The sequence below is a fragment of the Parasteatoda tepidariorum genome, chromosome 4 (genome assembly GCF_982258835.1).
Source record: "Parasteatoda tepidariorum strain Cologne lab strain chromosome 4, Ptep-v5.0, whole genome shotgun sequence".
Taxonomy (NCBI): domain Eukaryota; kingdom Metazoa; phylum Arthropoda; class Arachnida; order Araneae; family Theridiidae; genus Parasteatoda; species Parasteatoda tepidariorum.
Window position 1 is genome coordinate 66518378 of NC_141758.1, and position 23467 is coordinate 66541844.

The following is a 23467-nucleotide window of genomic DNA, read 5'->3' on the forward strand; positions in this document are numbered from 1 at the left end:
GAATACCAGAATATCAATCAAGGTCATGGACAATAAAAATTCCAGGAATTGTGCACCTTGCTGGACAAAGGGTGTGATTTAAAACGCATTTAATATTAGATAATTCTGTGATAACACGTGTTTTATTTTTTAATACAATACTATCGGTTTGAGAATCACTTCTGAAACACGTGTAAATTATCAGGTAAGAATTCAGTCTTTCCAATTTATCATCAAACGAAAGTAGGAAGATTAAGTTTTTAAATACCTTTTATTTCTTTTTTTTTTTATTCTTATTTATTTATTTTTAGATAGAAATAACTGCGTTGTGGCAAATCAAAAATATTAATAAAAGGAAAACACCATTCTGAGCTTTTCCAATTATGTAATGACTTTTTCTTTTTGATATTTTCCGTAAAGTTATAAAATAATGTATATTGCGGATTTGAAGAGAACTCTTCCAGACTGAAAGTCTGGGACTGTCTGCTGATATGGTTACAAGCGAGAGCGCATTTCTAATGGGGCTGAAATGGAGGAAAGAAGGTCGATTGGTTTACTCACGACGACCTACGCTAAGATTAATAAGACAAAACTATTCACCCCACACCCCTCTTCGAAGTGATCTTTCCTCGTAACCAAAATACCCGCCACAACGCCGGACGGGTGTCTGGAGGAGTTCTCTTAAAGAGCCGTACTATATCGAAGTCGTATTTTGGAATTGAAGATTTTTTTTAAGAGTTATGGCGAACAATGCAGAGCTATATAATCTTGGGAGTTGATAGGTATCCTCAAACTTCGGTGACGCGGTTTTCAGGAAACCATAATTTTATATCTCGTTCATTTCCAGTCGGAGAATTATTCATCTGATTTCTGTTTTATTTTTCTGAGATTAAATAATAATCTCTCCTTTCGCTGCTCTTTCTAATAATAATTAGGAATCTCCCGGATTTTATTATAACTTCAAAAATTCCATTTTATGAAAAAAAAGAGGAAAAAGAATAAGGAAGTCTGCACAATACCTTTCTTGAGTGTCAAACTAAAAAAAGAAAATCAATTTAAAAAATTACAAAATTAATTACAAATTAAAATTACAGAATGAAATTATAGAATATGCATAATGAAATTACAAAGTTAATAGCAAAATAAAAATCAAATAACTAGTTTCTGAAATGTATATTAGTAGAATGAAGTGTAAAAATATACTAATGAAGTTGAAAGAATCTTTTTTTATTCCAGCTTGTATTGATAGCTAATAACATCTTCAATTTTCAAGAAATCAATTTGAATCATTACTTTTATTATAAATTTTTAAAAAATGCAGAAAAGAAAAAGTTGATTTAAAAAAAACTTTCCCTCAATTCTGTAAGACTTGTTTTTTTAATTTCGATACACTTTATTTTAAAGAAATGAATTTTTTTATTTTGCTTAGTTAACAAGTTCTAAAGAATAAGAAAAAGTGCACAACTATGCCTAGATTAAGATTCAAAACTAAAATGAATTATAATCCTCTCTATAAAATACCCAACCTTCAAGAAATTTTACTAATCAAAAACTCGAAGCTTCAAAATCGATAATAAATAATTCATTAAAAAACTTAAAAGAGTAGATCAATAGAAAATTAACAAAAACCTAGTTGAGAGATTGTTCAAATCCTGTTAAGTAAGATTGGATTTCCATCTCGTGGATCTGTTATTAATAAGGATACCATCTCTTTCTGAAGTACAAATATACAAAAAGAAGAAAATTTTTAGTTAGTTAGAAAATTCCTCCTCAAGAAAATTTACTTATTATTCCCAGAAAATTTACTGATGGGATAAAATGCATTGCATTGGGTATGGAGATTTCTAAATGTTTTGTATTGAAACACACGGGGAAATACGGGCGATTGAATATTTGATGAACAACGTGCAATTATTTAATCATTCTGTTCATGTGAGTAAATATATTAATGATGCAGAAAATTAGAAGAAAAAGAAACCTTTCTCTGCTCTCGTGCGTTTTTATTTTATTATTTGTTCTATGTTCATTACTTTCAGTGCAAACATTGATTTTTTTTTTCAATATTTGCTTTCCCACGAAATTTAAAATTTTTTTTGCTACAAATTTCAGTTTTTTTCACTCAGCAAACTTGCAATCCAACCTAAAATGCATTAGTTTTCACAATTTTTGTTGAAGGTAAATTTGAGTTCGATTTGTATTACTGAGACAAAGTTAAAAGAGTAAACACTTAATTTAATTATAAGTTTTAATTTCACTTTTTTTTTTCCTTTTGTTTTTTAACTAGCGTGAAAAGTCAGAATTAGTGTGTTTTATTGATTGAAACAAATTCAGAATCGTTTCGAAAATTTATTAAATAGTTTTAAATTATGAAAAGTTATAATTATAGCATTAATAGACTAAGGCTATATAGTGCTATTATTAAATAAAAGGAAAAAGAGAAAAATAACTGGGCATATTTCCGAACTCTTGATGTATATTCCTGTTGATATCAAAACAAAACTAAAGAAAATCTTGAAGTGAATTACAAACCAGTTATAATAACTTATTACTGTTATAATTTAATATTAATAGACAAAGAAAATATAATGCTATTATAGGATTTAAAAAAAGAAGGAAAAAGAACTGGGCATGTTTCCTAACTCCTCAAATATATTCTTGTTGATATCAAAAGAAAACTAAAGAAAATCTTAGAATCTAAAGAAAGAAAACTAAAGAAAATCAAAAAAAAAATTAAAGAAAAATTCACTTTACTACGACTAATCGTAGTGAAGTGAATTACAAACCAGTTATAATAACTTATTACTGTTTTACAACAATTCTAAATTATCTGATGTCAATAATGTTAGTGTAAACACTAAATATTTCTTTGTTGATAAATTTTAGTGTCCATTAAAATTGCAAATAGAATTTTTTGAATTGATGCCGATCGGGGTGGATTTATCTGGTATAGACAAGGTATTGAGACTTTGGAATTGCATCTCACCAGTTTAATTTCAAGAGGACAGGTGCTAACAATAAGTATTATCTTCCTCTTTATCTTGCTTATGCTTACTAATGCGCAGTTAGAATAAGCCCATTCTAAATTAAGATTGTAAATTGTTCTATTTATAATTCTAAACTCTTTTTGGGGAGATGAAAACGAAACATACTTTTTTTTTGTGGACTAAATCATGTTCTAAAAGACAAATAATGAGATCTACCTATAATGAGCACGATGAAATACTAAATATTGTGAATTCAATCAAAGTAATAAAGCTGTTTAGATGCTTTTATTTTAGAACACGGTATTTTGTAGATGTTCTGATTTTTTGTGTGCACCGTCTATTTTTCCTAAACAGAAAATATGGAATCAATATATTGATACATATTTCTCAGTTCGAATTGCATCCAAAAGGAGTCTTTAATTGAGTAATAAAAATAAATAAATAAATAATAACTGAACAAAAAGCATTATATATGTTACCGGCAAAGTATGAAACGCCGGCATTATATATAATGCCTGACGTTTTTAGGCGAAGTATGAAATATGAGAAGTATTACATACTTTCCCTAGGCATTATATATAATGCATAGGCATTATATATAATGCCGGATGCTATTTAGGCAAAGTATGAAATAAATGTCCTGATGAGGTTATTATGTAAATGATGTGCATGTTACTGTGAATGACCGAAATCGGTGGTTGTTGACTTTCACCGGTGAATGTTGACAATCACATAGTCGCTTTGGTGAATGTCCGAAATATTTATTACATCCGTTTTGATATTAATTTACTCATGAATATAATTACATTGATACGATATTTTAATACTTACTGACGATAGATTAGAAGAAACATGTGTTTGGAGTGTCAGGCAAATGTATACCGGGCAGTGGCACTGAACCTTAAAAAACATCAGTGTAGGATATACCGAGCAAATATATACCGGGCAATGGCACTTGACCTTAAAAAAATATCAGTGTAGGGTATACCGGGCAAATGTATACCGGGCAGTGGCACTTAACTAGACCTAGTATGACTAGAATTTTGGTAAATGTTCGAAATATATACTAGGTCTAGTTAAGTGCCCCTGCCCGGTATATCCTACACTGATGTTCTTTTAAGGTTCAGTGCCACTGCCCGGTATACCCTACACTGATGTTTTTTTAAGTTTTAGTGCCACTGTCCGGTATACCCTACACTGATATTTTTTTAAGGTCAAGTATCATCTCAATAACCTCATCAGGACGTTTATTTCATACTTAGCCTAAATAACACCCGGCATTATATAGAATGCCTAGGCAATGTGGGAAATATAAATCATTTCATACTTTGCCAGTTTTAGGCATTATATATAATGTCGGATTTCATACTTTGCCGATAACATATATATAAAGATGAACAATAAGTGATGGAAAAATATTTCATTTTTCATACAATTTAAACATTGAAATTTCACTTATTTTGACGTTTCACTTGAATTGTATTAACCAATATTATTTACAAGGAAAAAGTTTTTAAAATTCTTTTATTAGTGAATATCAATTAATGCACAGATATATATGGGAATAAAATATTTAAAAGAAAAGTTTGTTCATATCCTGATTACTCGTAATCGTCTTAACAAATAATTGATTGCTAAGTAATCATTTTCTGCAATCAATTATCAAACAAAGCTTGAAGTATCACTCTTTGATTTCAATCTCTCGCCATGTGATTATAAAATTTCAACTTTTTTCGAAGGACTTCCAATTTTTTTTAAAATTGCACCAAAGATAGGTATCAAAGTATTATTTCATGGTTTCAATCTCTAACAATATGTGTTTACGAAATTTCAAATCACATTAAAGCACTTCAAATATTATCAAATAACGGGATACAAGACATGCTTGAAGTATTACTCTATGATTACAGTCTCTAGCGATATGCGATTATAAGATTTCGAATTTTCATCAAACTATTTTTGTTATGTATCTGCTATTATTATTTTGTTTCAATTAATAGATGCCAATTTTTTATTCAGAACGAAAGTGTATCGAGTTAATGTTACAATGATATAAAAAGTAGTATTCATAAGAGTGCAAAATAAATGGATAATTTCTACTTTTACTACCAATTTAGATTTGGAAAAAGCTCAGCGCTGAGATTTCATCTGCAAGCACAAATATTTATGTTATTAACATAGTGTAGTTGAGAAAACAGGCGTTTTTCTGCGGGAGCAAGAAAGCTATGAAACACTTGTAATAATTTGTTTTTATTTCCTAAAAAAATAAATAATAATAATTGTTTAATTAAAATTAAGGATCGTACAAATGGATTAAAATAGTTATACCAGAAATGCTTTTATAATTTATGGCTTGTCTTATGATAACTTTCAATTTTCCTGAAAAGACTTATTTTCAAATAAACACTGATTTTATGACCCACAGGTACCCTAATGAGCCTTCTGTGTTTTGTTTTCGTTTTTACTCACATTTCGTTTACAAACCATTAACTAATGCCATTCACACTCTTGGCGCTATTTTTATATCCTTCTAACTTTTCTACCAAATTAAACTCATCGTTCTTTTAATTTTCTCTTAAATGATATTTTAAATTTTATGTTATTTTATAACCGTCGTTGAACAGCAGACCCAATTTTGGGCTTACGATTACTAACATTCAACTCCGTAGCCTTGTAATTTTGAACCAATCCAGAGGACAAGGAAAGTCCTTGATTAGTACCCCCAGAGATATGATTTGTTATGGGAAACATGGAGGACTTTGAGACTCGACAGATTTAATGTGCACCAGTCACCATTTACTATACGGGGAAGTCTTCGGCCCTCAAGGATCGAACCCACGACCTCTTGGACATGGGCCCAGTGCCCTACCTACCAGGCTATCCCGGCCTCGATATTTTAAATTGTAAATATTTATTTATAATATTTATGAGAAAGCGTTACTGCGTTATGTTTATTTATGTTGACATATTAAAATTCTTTGATCTCTCGCCAATACTTATGTATGTGCATTACGTTGATTATCAGATTTGATAAGATTTAATCTAATAATTCTAGATCGAAATTGAAGGAAAAAAGTTTTTTTTCCTTCTCTTTTTTCTTTTTCTTTCAGAAATCATACATTGTCATAATGTCTTATGAAATCAATGAGCAATTTTCCACTAGTTACGAATTTACGCAATTGCTCGTTTTAGATAAGAAAGTTGGTTGTCTGAAAAATTTGATTGGGCAATTAAGAGTGACGAAAATATTTTTTTGTTATTATTATGTGTGACGTAAAGTTGAGTACGTAAAATCTCCGTTGAAATCGATACAGTGACTAATACGTAGATGACAATGACGTTCAGTGCGAAAGAAAAAAAAACATCCTATTTATCGTTTGTGCAAATAGTGTTTTAGGGTTAAAAAAGTGTCTCAAATAAATGTTATGAAGATCACTTAACTTAGTGTGATTTCTTTACCCTGATCAAAACCATAAAAAGTGAATTCTTACTCTTAGCACATTTTTATGAGAAATAATAATGCAATATTATAGTATTTTTTTAAAAGCGTAAAAATATGTGGCTTTTCTTCAAATTAAAATTTTCATAATCGTTATTGAGGGCGGTATTCAAAGATGCATATAATTAAATCTTATATTTATGATTATCCCTTTACAAACTTGAAGTCATTCATAAATAAAAATAGAATATATATTATTAAACATATTATAAATATATAATTATATGTATCGAATACGTGATACATTTTTTACATGTTGTGTGATATTTTTTAACATGTGATATTTTTCAAATGGCTCCAAAAGCCTCTCAATATGATTTCGAAAAAAGAAAAATGTTTCTGTAAACGTGTTTGTAAAAAAAAAAAATTTTTTTTTTCGTACCTTCTCTATTCTCTGAAGCTCAGTGTCAGAATTTTTTTAAAACGTAAATATGCTCCTTGCTCAAATTACCGAACAATATTTAAATAAAATATTTTAATACTATCTTTTCTTTCTGTTTTAAAATAGATGTATACAATGACGTTTTGTTAAAGATTCATATTAAAAATTTCAAATTTTACACAACTGTTATAGCCACAAACAGTTTTGTTAAGATTTCTTTTAAGCAAAAATATTATTGCAGAGGTAGAAAAATAAAGTTTTTCTAACAGAACAGAAATATAAAGTAAGCAATTTTGTTATCTTTTAATTTCGAAAAAAATGTTTTGTTCAATTTTGCGCACATGAGGATAAATCTTCAATGGAATATGAAGCGCTTTGTATTGAAGTTATTATATTGTGTTCAGATGTGTTTTCTTTAATCCGTAATTTACAATGCAAATAATAATTTGCGTAAAATTTTAAATTTCATTTCATTACTTAAAAAAATGTAAATTTAGAGATTGTGTCAATAGGTAAAAATCAAATTCAAAAGAATAAACATCTAATTAATATTTGTTCGAAAAAAAAGCAAATGATTTTAAATCAAACGTGAAACACAGCTGCCATCATTTTTTAATCTTTAGTACTCTCCCCCCCCCCTTCAGGAGTGTCTCAAATTTAGGAAGTTGATGCTTCACTTAAAAATAAACTTATAATCGTCTGTAAAATATATGTTACAAGATTAAAATTCATTGATTTGTGTAGAATCCGTTGAAAACGATCTTATAGACTTTTGCTTTATTAAAACTTCGTTCTACTTACAATAAATGTTATTTGTTTGCTGTTGATTTTTGATAATCTTTAGTTACTTAGTTGTAATGTTTTATTTGGTGAAAAAGGCGAACAACCGGATACTCTATGCCTGATTTTTAAAAATGTAGTCCCTTTTGACACTGTTCGTTTGAATACATAAACGTAGAACTCAAGTGATAATTGTAGCAACAGTGATGTAACAAAAAGTGGAATATTTCAAAAAAGTGATCACTTCTGTTGAATGTTGTGTATTTAAACTCAAAGAAGTTTTAATCCTTTTACGGTTTGGTTAATAGCCATTGTATTCCTGTGATTTTAAGAAGTTTTGAGCTTTCGTAGACATAAAACATTTCAAAAACATAAATTGATTTTTCCGCTTCTGCACCGTTTTGTTCCATGACGCAATAAATGGAGAAAAATCAGATGAAAGCGGTAAGTTCTACTTATTTTGTTTTATTACATATAAGCTCTTATATTGGAGAGTAAATTTAAAATTGTGGTTTAAGGTTAAGTAGAATAAGTTAGTGTTTCAAGATTGATGATTAAAGGAAATTGTTATGTTTTGAATTTCACTCTCTCTGTTCACTTTCTATTGAATTTCTTTGTTCAAAGGATCTTTCGTTTTCTAATACTTTTTGGGTGTTTGTTTCTGGGTGATTGCTATGTCAATGTTATATCATTTTGACAAAAAATTTTTTTTTTAGTTTCCTCTTCATTTTTATAATGCACCATAATTAACAATATTTTTTTTATAATTTTTATTTTCTAATTTAGATTGATTGATTTTTTTGAATAATTAATTTTTTTTTGCACATTTTTTTAATATTTCAAGCTTTCTTTTTTCACTAAATATATAAATTTTTGAGCAATTAATAAATTAAAATATTTTAAGTTTTATTTTAATTCAATTTTTTTTAATAGCAAAGGTACTTTGGTTTACCTTAGAACATTTTTAATCTTAGAGGCACTTAGCCTTGAAAGGGAGACACTTGAACTTTTAGTCGACTATTTTATTTATTCTACTAAGCTTATTTTAGTCTTATTTGTTTTTTAATGTGATTTTTCATATTTTACCATTTGATGTTTTACCTGACCTTACTTTTATATGTTTTTACCTGTATTTTTGACATTTTTATTGTCGGTTGATTTTATCCACTTTGATGTTTTAAGCACTTTTAATTTTTATTCTGTTTCATTTTTATTTTACTTTTTCGATTTTGGGATTTTTCTTATGTGCTTTAATCTTTTTAACTTTGTACTTTTACTTTTCTGTAGTTTGGTAGTGTTTAGATCACGTGCAAACGGGTGAAACCCTTATCCGCAAACTCCTTAGGGGGTAGGTCTTAATAGCAAAGGTATACTGGGTACTTCCAAAATTGACATAATTGAAAAGACATAATTTCGTCATCAGCTCACACGATTCTATCCGCAAAGGGAGTTGACAAATTTTCTTAAACCAACTGCATCTACTTACGTAATTAAGTAACCTGGCTTATATCTCTTTTGGAAATATATATTTGTACGCTTTTCTATAAAATCATTTATAGCATACATAAAATAGTTTATTTCAACGTATATTCTTGCTAGGTTAATGAATACTTAAATAAGCATTTTGTAAACTATAAGAATTCTTTCTTTTAGAACCAGATTTTTCTTTTCGTCGAAAATAATTATATGCTTACAATTTAAAAATGCTATAAGACCCATTCTTGAAAGGAAAAAATTAGTTACCACTTAATGAACTTAGAAAATCTACCTTAAGTTTTAAACTGCGCAGTTTAAATAAAAATAAATAAATATGAGGTAATGCAACTAGTATGTTAGCAAGTCACTTTAATAGCAATTAATTACAAAAGAAAACGAAAAATAATTATTTACTTGAAACTTTGAAGTCGAGTAATCAATTAAAAATTTCAGTGTTAACCAAAGCTTTCAAAAATTACAATTATGCCTTCAAATACGAACTTAAAATGTGCACCGTAAAAGGAGGCCCCTCTGGCTGTGCGCTATCGTTTCGCAAAAAGTTTTGCAGTGTTAAGGTAGCCGGTTCGAATCCCACCGCAACCCTGGATTGACCCTTTGTGACACCACAAGACTTCTAAGGGACATGTTGTGAATATGTAACGATAAATAAATAAATAAACGATATGAAAGAAGTACAAGCCGTGATAAAAAATTTTAAAAAATCGGAAGAATCCTGATTTTTCACTATATTTAAACTTATAAGAATATAAGAAAACTTAAAGAATAAGTAAATAAACATAAAGAATAAGTAATTAAACTTAAAGAATAAGTACGAAAGGATGCTTGAGCAAGAATTACTAAAATAATTTCTTTCTTTTCTTCATGAATTGATATAAAAACTTGAAAAATTTAAATGCAATTAAAATGAAAAAAAGTTTTTATTACGGGATATCGGATCTATTTATTTTTTTTTGTATTGATAATGCCGTTTTAATTTTTTATTTCTTTTTAAGCAATAATGCTTGTTTGAATGTATCATTTGTTAATGCAATTTTGAGCATTCGTAAGTTCAGATTTGATGTAATTTGTTGTAAATTCTACATAAAATAAATTAATAAATAATTTGGATGAAGATGCCGCTTAATGCTTTGATAAGCCGAATATAATGGAAGTTGATAGTCTTGTCTGCTGATAAAAAAAAATGTATGTGAATACAACATATGCAAGAAACTTTTAAAAACGTATTTTCCTTATCCATCATTTTCAAGTGGAGGGAGATAAAAATTAATCGTTGCAAAGATCAAATACTATTTGAATGAAATAGTGAAACGGAAAAACCTTAAAAAACGATAAAGATTTTAAATGACGTGACCACAAAAATGATTAACGTAAGCTCGCAAAATTTGCTCAGACAAAAACTCTCAAATTTTTACTCTTTTTTTTATATAATGCGTGTAAACTTATTTACTCATTCATGTGCCAATAAAGTTATGTCAATATAGAAATATGAGAAACCGATATTTTTAATTTATATTTATATATATTTTTTATATTTAATTTTTATTTTTAAACTTTAGGCCTTATCTTAGGCATAAAACTAATGCAAAAACTTACATTTACTATTTAATTTTTTTTAACAACTACTAAACAAAAAAAAAACGGAAATGATAAATTATTATTCAAAATTATTTTTGGCATAGAATTTCCTTTCTATAGAGAGCCTAGAGTAGACTCTCTACTCTTCGATTGTGTGCTAATTGTTCTCAAGGCATAGCAAAATACTTTAAAAGTTAAATTGATGTTAGGAGATTCAACATTTCGATTGGTCTTAAGACTAAATTATTGGGGTCATGTTTTCTAATATACGGCTACACTCCGTATTTTGAAGATAAAAAAAGCAAAATCCAAACCCGTCGGGATAAAGGTAATTCTATGCCAAAGGAACGATTATTCGGAGAAAGTATACGTTTTTGTAGCATTAATTAATTAAGATATTAAAGATCAACCATTCGAACCGTTAAGATTAGAAGTAAGCATGCGAAAAACCGATCAGTGGAATTAAAGTTATTTTTGGGCTATATCAAGTCCCCCTTCCCCTCACTGAACCTACTTGCGAGTTCAGCATAACACTTGTTATATTTTTCGGTGTCATAAATTCTTTGTAATATATGTTTTGATGTCGTGGAACGGGCGCGTATGGCAATAATTACAACAAATAACAAACCCCCTCAGTTACAACACATAAGCATAAAACATCATGGTAGCATAACCAACAAAATGTAGTCTTTAAGAAAATTTAATTTCATTTAAAATTGTATTTAAAATTATTAACAATTTATTAACTATTTATTATTGCACTTGAAGTGAAAGGGTATATACTCTTTAACAACAAAGCAGATAAAATTATACCCTAGAAAAGATTTACTGAACCCTGGTTTGGAATCACACTATATCTTATAATACGTTAATTTCATCTTCTGCTTATATGTATGTTATGAAAAATAATAGTGATTGTGATTTTCAAATTTTTAAAAAAGTTTTTATTACCAAAATGTAATTATTTATTTATATATTTCTCTTTTGCGGCACCATAGACTCGGATATTTCTCTATCAATTGGCAACACTATATTAATTTTTCATTTTGTTGCAATGTCTTAAGTAATAATTTAAGTAGTGTTGAATAGTTAGGTACTAGTTAAGAATTTATTTAGAGTAATTATTTATTTTATAGGAACAAAAACTTAGTAATTGTTTAGATTCTTTTTCAAACTTTCTAAAATGACTGTAGAAATTTTAAACACAAATGATGCTATAGTGCCGCTTACTGTCATTCCAATTATTGGTGACTGAGCTTTTTTAAGCAATAGCATATATATATATATATATATATATATATATATATATATATATATATATATATATATATATATATATATATATATATATATATATATATATATATATATATATATATATATATATATATATATATATATATATATATATATATTGCGATGATTCCATCTGTATCGGTATTGTTTTCCATCTTATAACACGACAGAGAGGGAAATGATTTTAATGCTCCTGCCGCCTACTATGCTGAAATGACTCGAACTCATACTTACGGTGGTTTGAGTGATTTAATGGCTGGCAGACAGATTTTAAATTATTACTAAAATTCCATACATAAAGAACTTTGGTAATAACATAGACATACCTTGAAAATAGTTAAGTTGAAACTAAAGTTCTTCCTCTCAAGCAAGAGTACTTCCCGTGTTCAACAGGTAGACGGTGGATAAAATTCATAGCGAGCCCCTTTCTCAAAATACAAAAGCGCTATTTTAATACTTTGTAGAATTTTTCAAGAATCTTTATACAATTTTTTTTAAATGCACATGAAGAATTTATCTGCAATCTTTTTTAAAACAAATTAACACAGTAGATTCTTTTTGTATGAAGTTTCGGTCGGTCTTCAGTAGTCTCGGCTGATATTCTTGCAACCAATGGCTATGATGCGGCAAAATTTTTCAGTGGCAATTTGGAGTTGAGCTATAATGTTATTCTTAATATTCACCCACAAAAATGACTACCATGGTTACAGTTTAGGTTAATTGAGTGATCTTGATGATTCGCATACCCTCGGAAACGCAAAATTTCGATACTTTAATCGAGGAATGAACAAAAATAATAATTAGAGATCACATGCTTAGAAAACAAAAAGAAAGATAGAAAAAACCAAAATACCATGACAATGGTTCGAAAGTTAAGATTTTTCTCATTTTTTTCCGTTGCTTAATGATTTTTACTCTATATATTTACATACTCTATTTACTCTATATATTTACAAACTTTCAATGTTTGTTCGTTTCTTCATTTTTATTTTATTTATTTTCATAACTAATAGAGGATATCTCTATCACTTCACAATCTGTAAATTTCAAAATAGAAATATTAACTGTTTAAATTTCAACTGTAAAAGTTTAAATATGGGTGTGAAATGCTATGACAAGATAACTAATCGTATGTGGAACTCAGCAATAGGTTTTCCTAACATACTCTTAAAATAAAACGAAACATTAACTTAAAATATGAATTATTTCTCAAAGCATGTTTTAATTAGTCTTTAGTACATTACTCATGACATGTAAAATTAGGCTTTTTCATAACTTCTATTCCCTTTCAAAAATATTAAAATTACAATTTGGGGTCATTAAAATACAACGTAAAATGATTTTTGTAAATTTTGACTTCTCCCTCCTCGTCAGTAAAATTGGCAAATCAGAATTCTCTTTAATGCGTTCGTAAGTTGTTTGACTTTTACAGTATTTCAATTTCAGGATTAAATTTTGATGTAACTTTGTATAAAACAAAATTTATGCTTCCATTTATTTTATAAAATGTCGAGTTAAACTTTCATTAAGAATTCTTTGCGTTTTTCTTCTGTAGTTAGACTTCTGGAACAAATTTTTTTCCCTACATTTTCGAACCCCAAGCTTATATTTTATCTAAATATCTTCTAAGTGTAATTTTTTAAAAAATTATTTTGTATCAGTTATTTTTTTTACTCTATAAAAATTTTTGAAAATAATATTATTTAGTACCCTCCTTCCTCTGGTCGTCAAATATGAGAATTACATGCCCCTTTCCCATTACGTGATTAAGTAATGTTTGAAAATACCCTTTGTTACCACTCTTTTAATTTATTTTAAAAATTAATGTACGAATAAAAAGGGGATTGCAAAAAAAAAAAAAAAAAAAAAAAAAACAATTTTTAAACATTTTAACCATTTGACATCGAACTATTGTCTCATTTTACTCACAAATAACCATATAGTTGATTTAGATAAATATTTATCTGACCTAACCTGTCAACATGTTGATGTGTTAAAGAAATATGATATCGTAGTCAAAAGCTGTAGACCCTTTTTTTAGCGAGTTATACATGCATGTATATACATACAAATATGCCCATATATACATACAAATATTTATAGAAGAAGAACGTCTTTTTTTTTCAAAGGACAATAAAGCATCATATGGTTGATTTAGATTATTATTATCTGTCAACATCTTAATGATAAGCAAAAGAAATATGATTTGTAAGGCATAAATATTGCAGTCAAAAGCTGTAGACCTTTATTTTAATGAGTTATACATGTATATACATACCCATATATACAAAGATTTATAGAAGAGGAACATCCGAATTTTTTTAAAGGGCAATGAAACACACAGATGTATATCAAAATCGAAACTTTATTTTAAAACTGTAAATTCAGATCAAAATTCGCATTTTTGCTACATTGGTGCTTCAAGGGTTCTAGAATTCATACAATACGCTGAGCAATGTTTTAAGCATTGTATACAATTGGTTACATGATACTTAATGATGACTCAAGAATAATAATGATATTGATATAGGAAAGTAAGTATAAATAATTACAGTGCTAAAAAGAAATAATAACTAAATAAATAAAATAAAAAAAAGAAAGAAAGAAAGATATCAGTCTGAATAATTTTCGGATCCGATTTTCACATATTAAGTGTCAATCTTAATGGTTCCTGAAGGCGACCTCAAATATGCTATTTTTGGTTAAACGAATTTTGCCATTGTGTGCAAAAAATTTTTAATTCACTTAAAAATTTCTTCTGATATCGAGAAATACGCAAAAGATAAATTTAACATTAGGGGGTCTGAACTTTGGATCTCACCTGATCAAACTATGGTAACCAAATCTTCCCGATTGTAGCTACCCACTATATCAGGGATGGCGAACTTTTATGCATCAACGTGCCATTTTTCTAAAAAAAATTTTTAATGAGGTCATAGACGTGCCGTCAAATAATTTTGACTTCGTGATTATAGGGAAAATAATAATACTAAACACTATCAACTCAAAACTCTTTATTTACATTGAAATAAAATATATTTTGCAATGTCTCAGTTATACGCATAATTCAACTTAAAGTAACATTAGTGTGACTTCCGTTGTTGCAGATTAGATGACAAATAACTTATATTAGGTTGTAAGATGTTAGTTTAAGCAGGACTCTTAAATTGTTTTTGCTAGTTATTTATTGTTAGCTTGTTTTTTATAGTTATTAATTGTTTTTTAGCATTAATCGTTAATTTTTTATATTAATAATGCTCATTATTTTGTTTGTTTTTCGTGAATTTTAATTTAATTGTTACATATGCCTTAATTGTGATAGGTGGCGTGCCCAAAATATTGTGTCGAGTGCCATAAATGGCACGAGTGCCATTGGTTCGCCATCCCTGCCCTATATTTTTAGGATCAGAAATCCAAATCAGTAAAAAAAAAAAAAAAGGGTATATTTATTCAGTGAAAGTACATTTTTGCGCCTGATTTCGTTATATTTGATGTCTCCTTAGATTGATTTCAAGGACGTGAAGTTCCGATCATTAGATCAAAAGTTATGCAAGACAGTCCATTTTTTTCTTCTTTTGCACACTTTACAATTACTATGCAACATAATCATTATGGACTCTGGGTTTTTGTTTAAGAATTCATATACAGACATTCATGAAATCTTGCTATTTATTATAAGTTTTAGCAACATATTTATTAAAAAACGATTCCTAAAAGGTGAGGAAGGAATTATACTTTGTTTTCGAGATCTTTTCTGTTAAAGTAAGTTTTTTTGTATCGTGATTTGTAAAATATAAACCATCTAAACAAATATGAACTTTGTAAATTTTTATAAATATATTTTTCAAAAAATTCAAAGAAGAAAGCGTTCGAGAAAAACTTTTTATGTTATATATTTTCCCCCTCAAGAGATGGCGATACGAACTTCATAAAATTAATACCCTCTTAATCATAAAGTAAAAATCTTTTTTAGATAACTAATGAAAGATTGTTTAAAAATCTACGAAAAAGCATTAAAATTTGCAAAATCTTAAAAATAAAAAATTAGCTAACATAATACAACTTTCAACTTTCTGCATACAACTTTCTATTTAAAATAATATTAAAAGCCAGAAATATACTGTATTCAGTTCATTAAAATTTCATGCCTTGTAAAATCTCAATTCTTATTATTTTCTTCATGTAATACAAAAGTAATTCCCTATCATAAACGAGCGAAAAATTAGAAATTCTCTAACACAGATTTTCTCTAAACATATTCGAAAGTGTAGTCAATATGAGAACTTCACTGGTCATTCCAACGCTCCACAACTGATTATCATGTGGTTTAGTAACTTTTCTGTGATTGGATGAAATCGATTCGTTGCGAACAGTAAAAGTGGAGCAGGGAAAACAGGTATTTTTCTTTAGCACTATTGGACCGTAATGCATTATTTCGTGTTTTCGGGCGTGTATTGATTCTAATCCCATATTTGAAGGAATAATTTGAATATTTATTATTTATTTGAATTAAAACTTGATTGAAAACTTGTTCCACTCACTGCTGTGCAGTCAAGTAAACACATTAATGTGTATTATTCCATGAAGTATCTTTCGTTAAATATGCTTTGTTGTTTTTAGCACCTAATATAGCACTCGAAATCATTTTCTTTACTCTCATTCTTTTTTATAGTTCACAAAATCTCCTCAAAAACAGAGAAATATTGAGTTTTATTAATTAAATCTTATTTTGTTTTCAAAACAAAAAATATGTTTTTTATTGCTTCATGTTACAGCAAAGTATGTAATCCGGCATTATGGAATACTTATGCATTTAATAGAATACTAAAACCGGCCCGAAAAGTATTAAAAATTTAAGCACAATATCCTAGTCATTCTATAGAATACCAATTGAGAAGTCAGCCAAGTATAAAAAGTATCAAGACATTCTAAAAAAAGTCTGAATATTCAATACAATGTCGGAGTATCATACATAAATAAGTTGTAGTTTTTAATAATTCTTCAAAATAACATCAATATCTAAAAGGAACAAACATCTTTAATATCTCAATTATGAACTTTTTTTACACTTTGTTATTTTGTTGAATGTCTAGGTACGGTGGGAAATTTACTTCTTTAAGTACTGAACAATGGGGTTACTCTCTTTTTCTGGAGTTAAATGAATTCCAGTTAGAGAAAAAATAACGATGATTCGTTTTTAAAAAAATCTTTTTTGTCAATCTCAAGGATATTATTAGGTTGTGAAGCAGCTGTCATTTCTGTAACTCATACTTGTCAAACTACAAAAATAATTATTTGTATGCTTTTCTTTTGCTATCCGCGATAACTTTGTCTCATCTGAGGTACATATTTAAAGCATTATTATCGATAAGTTAAGATGTTTAGTATAATGAACGCATTTCTAAATATTATAAAAAATCTTTGTCTTTCGGCTCATTTCATGTTTTCATGATAATTTACAATATTGTACAATAACAAACAAAAAAATGAAGAATAAAAGAGATATCACCCTGAATAACTTTTGTTCTAATGATCGGATTTTCAAGTAATACGTGTCAATCTTAATGGATTTAGTGGTAACTTTGACTTCAAATATGCTAATTAATTAGTTCTAACTATTAACTAAGTTGCGGAATCAGACACAATAACGCACTTATAATAAGATATAATTTTTTTATATATTTGGATTCCTGACACTAAAAATACTACAAATTAAATTACTTAAGTTATATGGTTAAATGCATGAACAGTTAATATGCTTGCAAACGAAGCTTTCCTCTATTTTTCCTTCTTTTTCATCCCTCGTCGATAATTTTTTGTCCCCCACACCCTTCTGAATTACGAATCTTCGATTATTGCCTGGAATGCAATTCTTGAATTTATGGTTCTTGCATAAATATAAATCACACGTTGAATTCTCCGTAAATATGATGCAAACTTAATACAGCGTAAAGTCTATATTAACGTTTATATTAATATTTGTTTATATTCAATTAAGGGGATAGTTTAACACCTTATTAAGATTGTACCAAATTCCTACGATGTCATGCCTCAAAGTAGTGTTATTCATGTTAATTGAGCATCAAGCCCATTTTCTGAAAGTTAATACAGAAAAATAACTATCGTTAATAATATTTATTGCCTTGGAGTTTAAGATATTTATGAAAACAAATCCACTAGGCTAAGAAATCGTGACTTTTTTTGTTGAGGAACTTCGGAGCAGGAACGTATTATGCAACCAGCTAAACATCCAGAAGTGAGCAAAATAAGACAGAGAAGAAGCCAAAAATTTCTTTTTGAATCATGCAGTAATTTTGGCAAATAAGAAAGCAAGTTTTGAAATCGCTTTTCTTCATACTCTTTTTTCATATGTTTAATTTCCCCTTTAACAGATATATCTGATACTCGATGGTCTCTATTTTCTGATTTCAATAGAACCTAAAGAAAAATTCATATTCATTAAAAAAAATTGTTACATGATCAAAACAGGGTAAAAACCTGTGCAAAGTACTGCCCTTTATTACGGTTTGAGGTGATGTTTCTCATCAATTGGCAGTTAATTCCTATTTACACAGTTGGAAATTTTAGAGCGCATTTTACCAAAACTAATAAAGCACCAGTGGCGTTAATAATAGTATGGAGATTTTTTATGTTCTTCCTTTACGAATTAGTACCATTTCTCTGTCAATTTTAATTAAAAGTGCGAGGCTTATTTTAAATTTCAATTCGTACCTATTTCCAAAATTTGGCGTCAATAGAGGCATTTCAATATTTTATGTTCCTTTTAAACGAATTACGACCATTACCCCATTAATTTTACTGTTAGTACAGAGCTTATAGTTTTATTTCAATTCGTACATATTACCAAATTAATTGAGCATCACTGACTTCTATAATAGTATGGCGATCTTTTACTTTTTCCCTAAATGATTAGTACCATTTCTCCATTAATTTTGATTTTAAGTTAGAGAAGGAGGGAGGGGGAATACTAGTGTAGACATGGTGCTAGAGTAGACATCTTGAATAGCTTTTTTTTCCAATTATTATTCAAATTATCGTTATTTCGCATTATTGTCGAAATATCGTAGATTGATAGATACTTCTATGGGCAGTAGTAAAATTAGAAAGGTTTTTAATGCGCAAAAGCGACTTTCAAAATTTCTCTTTTACTCTTTTATTAATATATCTTATTTTCGAGATTTCAACAGAAGGTGACAAATTATTAACTATACGGGTTTATACAAATTATTAACTTTACCGAGTTTGATATTAACTTTTGCTCCGTATATTTTTAACTTACCAGCATTGGACGTAAGCAAACACGTGTTTTCGTGGGACTAGACATATGTCCCCCATAGACATATAGCCATATAGTGGTGGGACTAGTATCAAATTTGTTAAAAGTACATAATTTAATATCGATAAATTAAAGAAGTTTTCTTTTCTATACATTAAACTAAGACAGACTATCAGCAAACTGTACCGTCTTTCCAGTGAGGGATACATTGCTAAGACAAGCACTCCATTCAGACCATTTCATCAACAAGTTAAAACTACGGTTATTAAAATTGAATCAACTTAAAATTGTTTCGGTGTTTTGAAGCTGGTTGCGGGCAAATCAAATTGAATAATAATTCTGAAATATATTGGTATGCGTTCAAAATATCTTTCTATGTATACTGTAAGGCTCGGTTACAAATTAGAATTTTATTTAAATATTTCAATATTTATTCTTCCATATGGCTTAGATTGAAAATGATTTAATTTTGACTTCAGATATACCTTTCTAAATTGTAATGAATTTCAAATTAATAAGTTATTAAGTTTGTCCATATTAGCCTCATAGCTTGTTCGCATTAGTAGTGAGGCTAGTGATAACAAAAACAACCTTTTTATTAAAAAAAAAATATTATGGAAAGAAACTAAACTTTGCAATTTCAGATTTAAAGCAGAATGCAGGTACAAAAAACATACTTCATGGTTTAAAAATTATATTAAATATGATTTTTTTTTAAAAATTTTAAAACTACACTAACTCTCCTTTCCTCTATATAGTTTTTTTAAAATTATGAATCAAATGGAATACTAATTTTGAAATGTATTGGTATGCTTTCAATATTACCAAAGTTATTTAAGCATCTTTTGTAACAAAAATAATATGACGAGTTTTTACTTCTCTTCTGAAAGATACATATTAGTACAATTTTCCCTTTAATTTTACATTTTAGTATCTAACAGCATATTTTTGAGTTCCAATTAGAAAATATTATCAAAATAGGCTAAGCGTCATAGACTTCAATAATAGCATCGTGATTTAGAACAATATCTCCATTAGTTTCGCTCTTTAGTACGCAATTTATGTTTTTATTTCAATTAGTTCAGAATTAATCAAACATCATTGCCGTCAATTATAGTATGACGATCTTTTACATTTCTTCTAAACGAATTAGTACTATTGCTCCGTTAATTTTGCTTATCAATCTGTAACTTAATTTTTTATATAAATTATCGTTGATTTTACGCTTTATTAATTCATAGAACTCGATTTAAAAGCATATATATACATAAAAAACACTTGGTTTCAGTGGGACAGTTTGGGGGTTCAGTTTGGACAGGTTAATGCTAATTTGGTGACGTAGACATTGAGCTCATCTGACGTAACAAATAAAAAAAAATAGATATTAAAGAACGCGTTTCATATGACTTTTTTTTTATTAATGAGAGATATAAGCAAGCAAACATCACAGATGCTATCTTAAAAATATTTGAAAGAAAGACAGAACAAAAAAAAAAAAAAAAAAAAAAAAAAAAAAAAAAAACAGAATGTGGTTTAATTTATATCAATGATGACCAATAATCCTATCAACTCTAAACCAATAAGAAAATTGCATTTTTCAAATGTTCAAATAAAACTTTTTAAACAATTCTCAGTACCGAGGAATACAATCGCCCGCCCCTTTCATCCGTTGTCCAAATTTCAGGACAGCTAACCATTTGTTTTAAACGAGAACTCGCATAAGATAAGGTAACCTTACTGTATATAATATCTTAAAAAGTACTGAAACATTTTCTTACTCTAAAATGTATCTACGTATAATTTAAAAATGACTCACATTTGATTTCGAGTGAATATCAGCCTTTCTTGCCGGCATTATAGCCGTTGTTGAGTACCAAATTTCATCTGAATCCGAGAATTCCATCTCTGAGTCATTGATATTCGAATCAGCTGCCCGTTCTTGGGCTTGATTGCGAGCTACAGGAGGAAAAGGAAATTTTGAAGTGCCGATTGAAGGAGCTCTCCCTTTGAAACTCGTATCACACTTTTCTTGGACTTTTGAAAGTTTCACTTGCGTTTTTCCTTCTTCTTTGCTCTCAAATGGAAGTATAAGTGGGCTAATCATTCGTTTTTGATTGATCACTGAGTTGTGAGACGATCTAGGCTCATTATATTTAGAAACTTCTGCCTGGTAACGTTTGTATTTTAAATTATTATTAAAATGTTCATCGGCTTGCATTTCATGTTTACTTTTATTCAGTTTAGAGCTCAATAGATCTTCTTTATGGGAAAACTTTACATACGTTTCCTCTGTTTCTTCTTTATCGAAAGGACAAATTATTGAACTAAACGTTTTTCTCTTTATTGCTGATTTGCAAATAGATCTAGGATTTTTGAGATTACTAGACGTTTTATTACTGATCGATTCTGAGTGGTCGAGTTTACATTCGAAATCTTCAACGTCTTTTTGTCTTAAATAGCTCTGGCACCGAGAGATGCTCTCGCATTCTTTATATAGAAATTCTGCATGCCCTTCATGTTTACTTATATTCCTGCACATGCTCCGTGAATGTTTGTTGTGATTTTTCTTTCGAACTGATTGCTCAGAATAGAATGAGCGATTGGATTCATCGCTTTCTCTGAATTGAAAATCGTGACGCTCTTGATTTGATTCATTTACATTCAATGCACCTAAGTTTGCAATTGCTGGTTTTCTCCGATTGTCTGCGCACGTTTTACAATGACAGTCATCAAATCCTTGCCGATGTAAAGAGTGTTGATTAAAGCTCTCCATAAGCGGACTGTCAACTTGTGCTCTAAGCGTGGTTTTGTATGTTTTTGTTACCTCTGGTTGTTCTTCCTGAATTTCATAGACAGGTAAACGGGACATCCAAACATTTACGCGTTGCTGTTTACTGAGAGAATAATTCTTTGATACGTAATATCCTCTTACCAGTACCTGAAACATTAATTATATATATATATATATATATATATATATATATATATATATATATATATATATATATATATATATATATATATATATATATATATATATATATATATATATATATATATATATATATATATATATATATATATATATATATATATATATATATATATATATATATATATATATATATATATATATATATAAGTTCAAAATGAAGAAAAAAACAAAGAAAAATAATAGACATATGAAAAAAAAAGGGGAGGGGGGAAGAATAAGTAAAAAAAAAAAACAGCAGTTTATATAATATATTTAAAAAAAAAAAAAAGATTAAATTTTTTTAAAAAACCGGAAAAATAAAACCGGGAAAAAAAAGATATAATCTTTTCTTCAGCCCACACAATTATATCCGCAATACAGAGTGCTTTCTGATATTGTATCAATAAAGCCAAAGCAAAATATATTAATACAATAGTGTGAGGAGCACTCAAAATTTTTTTTATAAAAATAACAACAAATAAAATAGATCACAAAAAGTAAAAATAACATGTAAAAACAGAAAATAAAATAAAAAACATTTAAAAGGGACTATAAAGCGAGTAGCAAAATCAAATCAACTTACAAGGACAGAAAATTTTTCAAGAATGATTTAAAAATGTTTTCGCAGAAAGATTGCCAGATTACAAAATATGAAAACAAAAGCGCAAATTGAGTGTAACAAGAGGGTTTTAAAGTGTCGTTCTTACTGCACTGCTGAAGTGATTTGTTATTCTGAGCTTTGATTTGTTAGTTACCAAGGATGGGCCCGAAATGGATGTGCGCAAGGTAATATTATACTGGATAATTTTAAAAATTGATCATAAATAGAATGATTTTTCTTTGTTTTTTTCTTCATTTTGAACTTATCTAATGAGTTCTGTTTACTTGCAGCTTAAGCGCAATAAATGAAACTTATTGTTTTTCTTAACTTTCTTCGTGTTTTCTTGTATTTACTTATTTATTATATATATATATATATATATATATATATATATATATATATATATATATATATATATATATATATATATATATATATATATATATGTAGTGCTCCTTCTCTATTTTTTCTCGTAACTCTTGAGCCGTGGCTTTTTATTAATCATCATTTTGAATAAAAAACTTATTAATCGTTGTCGCTTAAAAGCAGATTCTTTATTCAATCATATCTAGTAGATCAATTAATATTTGATTTTCATCAAAC

The 23467-nt window shown here is 28.3% G+C and overlaps 1 protein-coding gene across 1 annotated transcript; it reads right to left on the reverse strand.

The window, feature by feature from the left end:
• Positions 1–18034: 18034 nt before the first annotated feature.
• LOC139425764 (uncharacterized) lies at positions 18035–22216 on the reverse strand. Its single transcript, XM_071181704.2, has 2 exons — positions 21106–22216; positions 18035–18430 (listed from the first exon to the last, which is right to left on the reverse strand). The coding sequence occupies exons 1-2, from the start codon at positions 22156–22158 to the stop codon at positions 18152–18154; spliced, it is 1332 nt and encodes a 443-aa protein (XP_071037805.1). The 5' UTR covers positions 22159–22216; the 3' UTR covers positions 18035–18151.
• Positions 22217–23467: the final 1251 nt, after the last annotated feature.

What these genes read in the sequence shown, in the direction of transcription:
- LOC139425764 (XM_071181704.2), bottom strand. Translation starts at nt 22,158, where the DNA reads ATGTCCCGTTTACCTGTCTATGAAATTCAGGAAGAACAACCAGAGGTA. An exon ending in ATATTCACTCGAAATCAAAT is followed by an intron (nt 18,431 to 21,105) that starts GTGAGTCATTTT and finishes ATTTTTCTTTAG; the next exon opens with GTTCTATTGAAATCAGAAAA.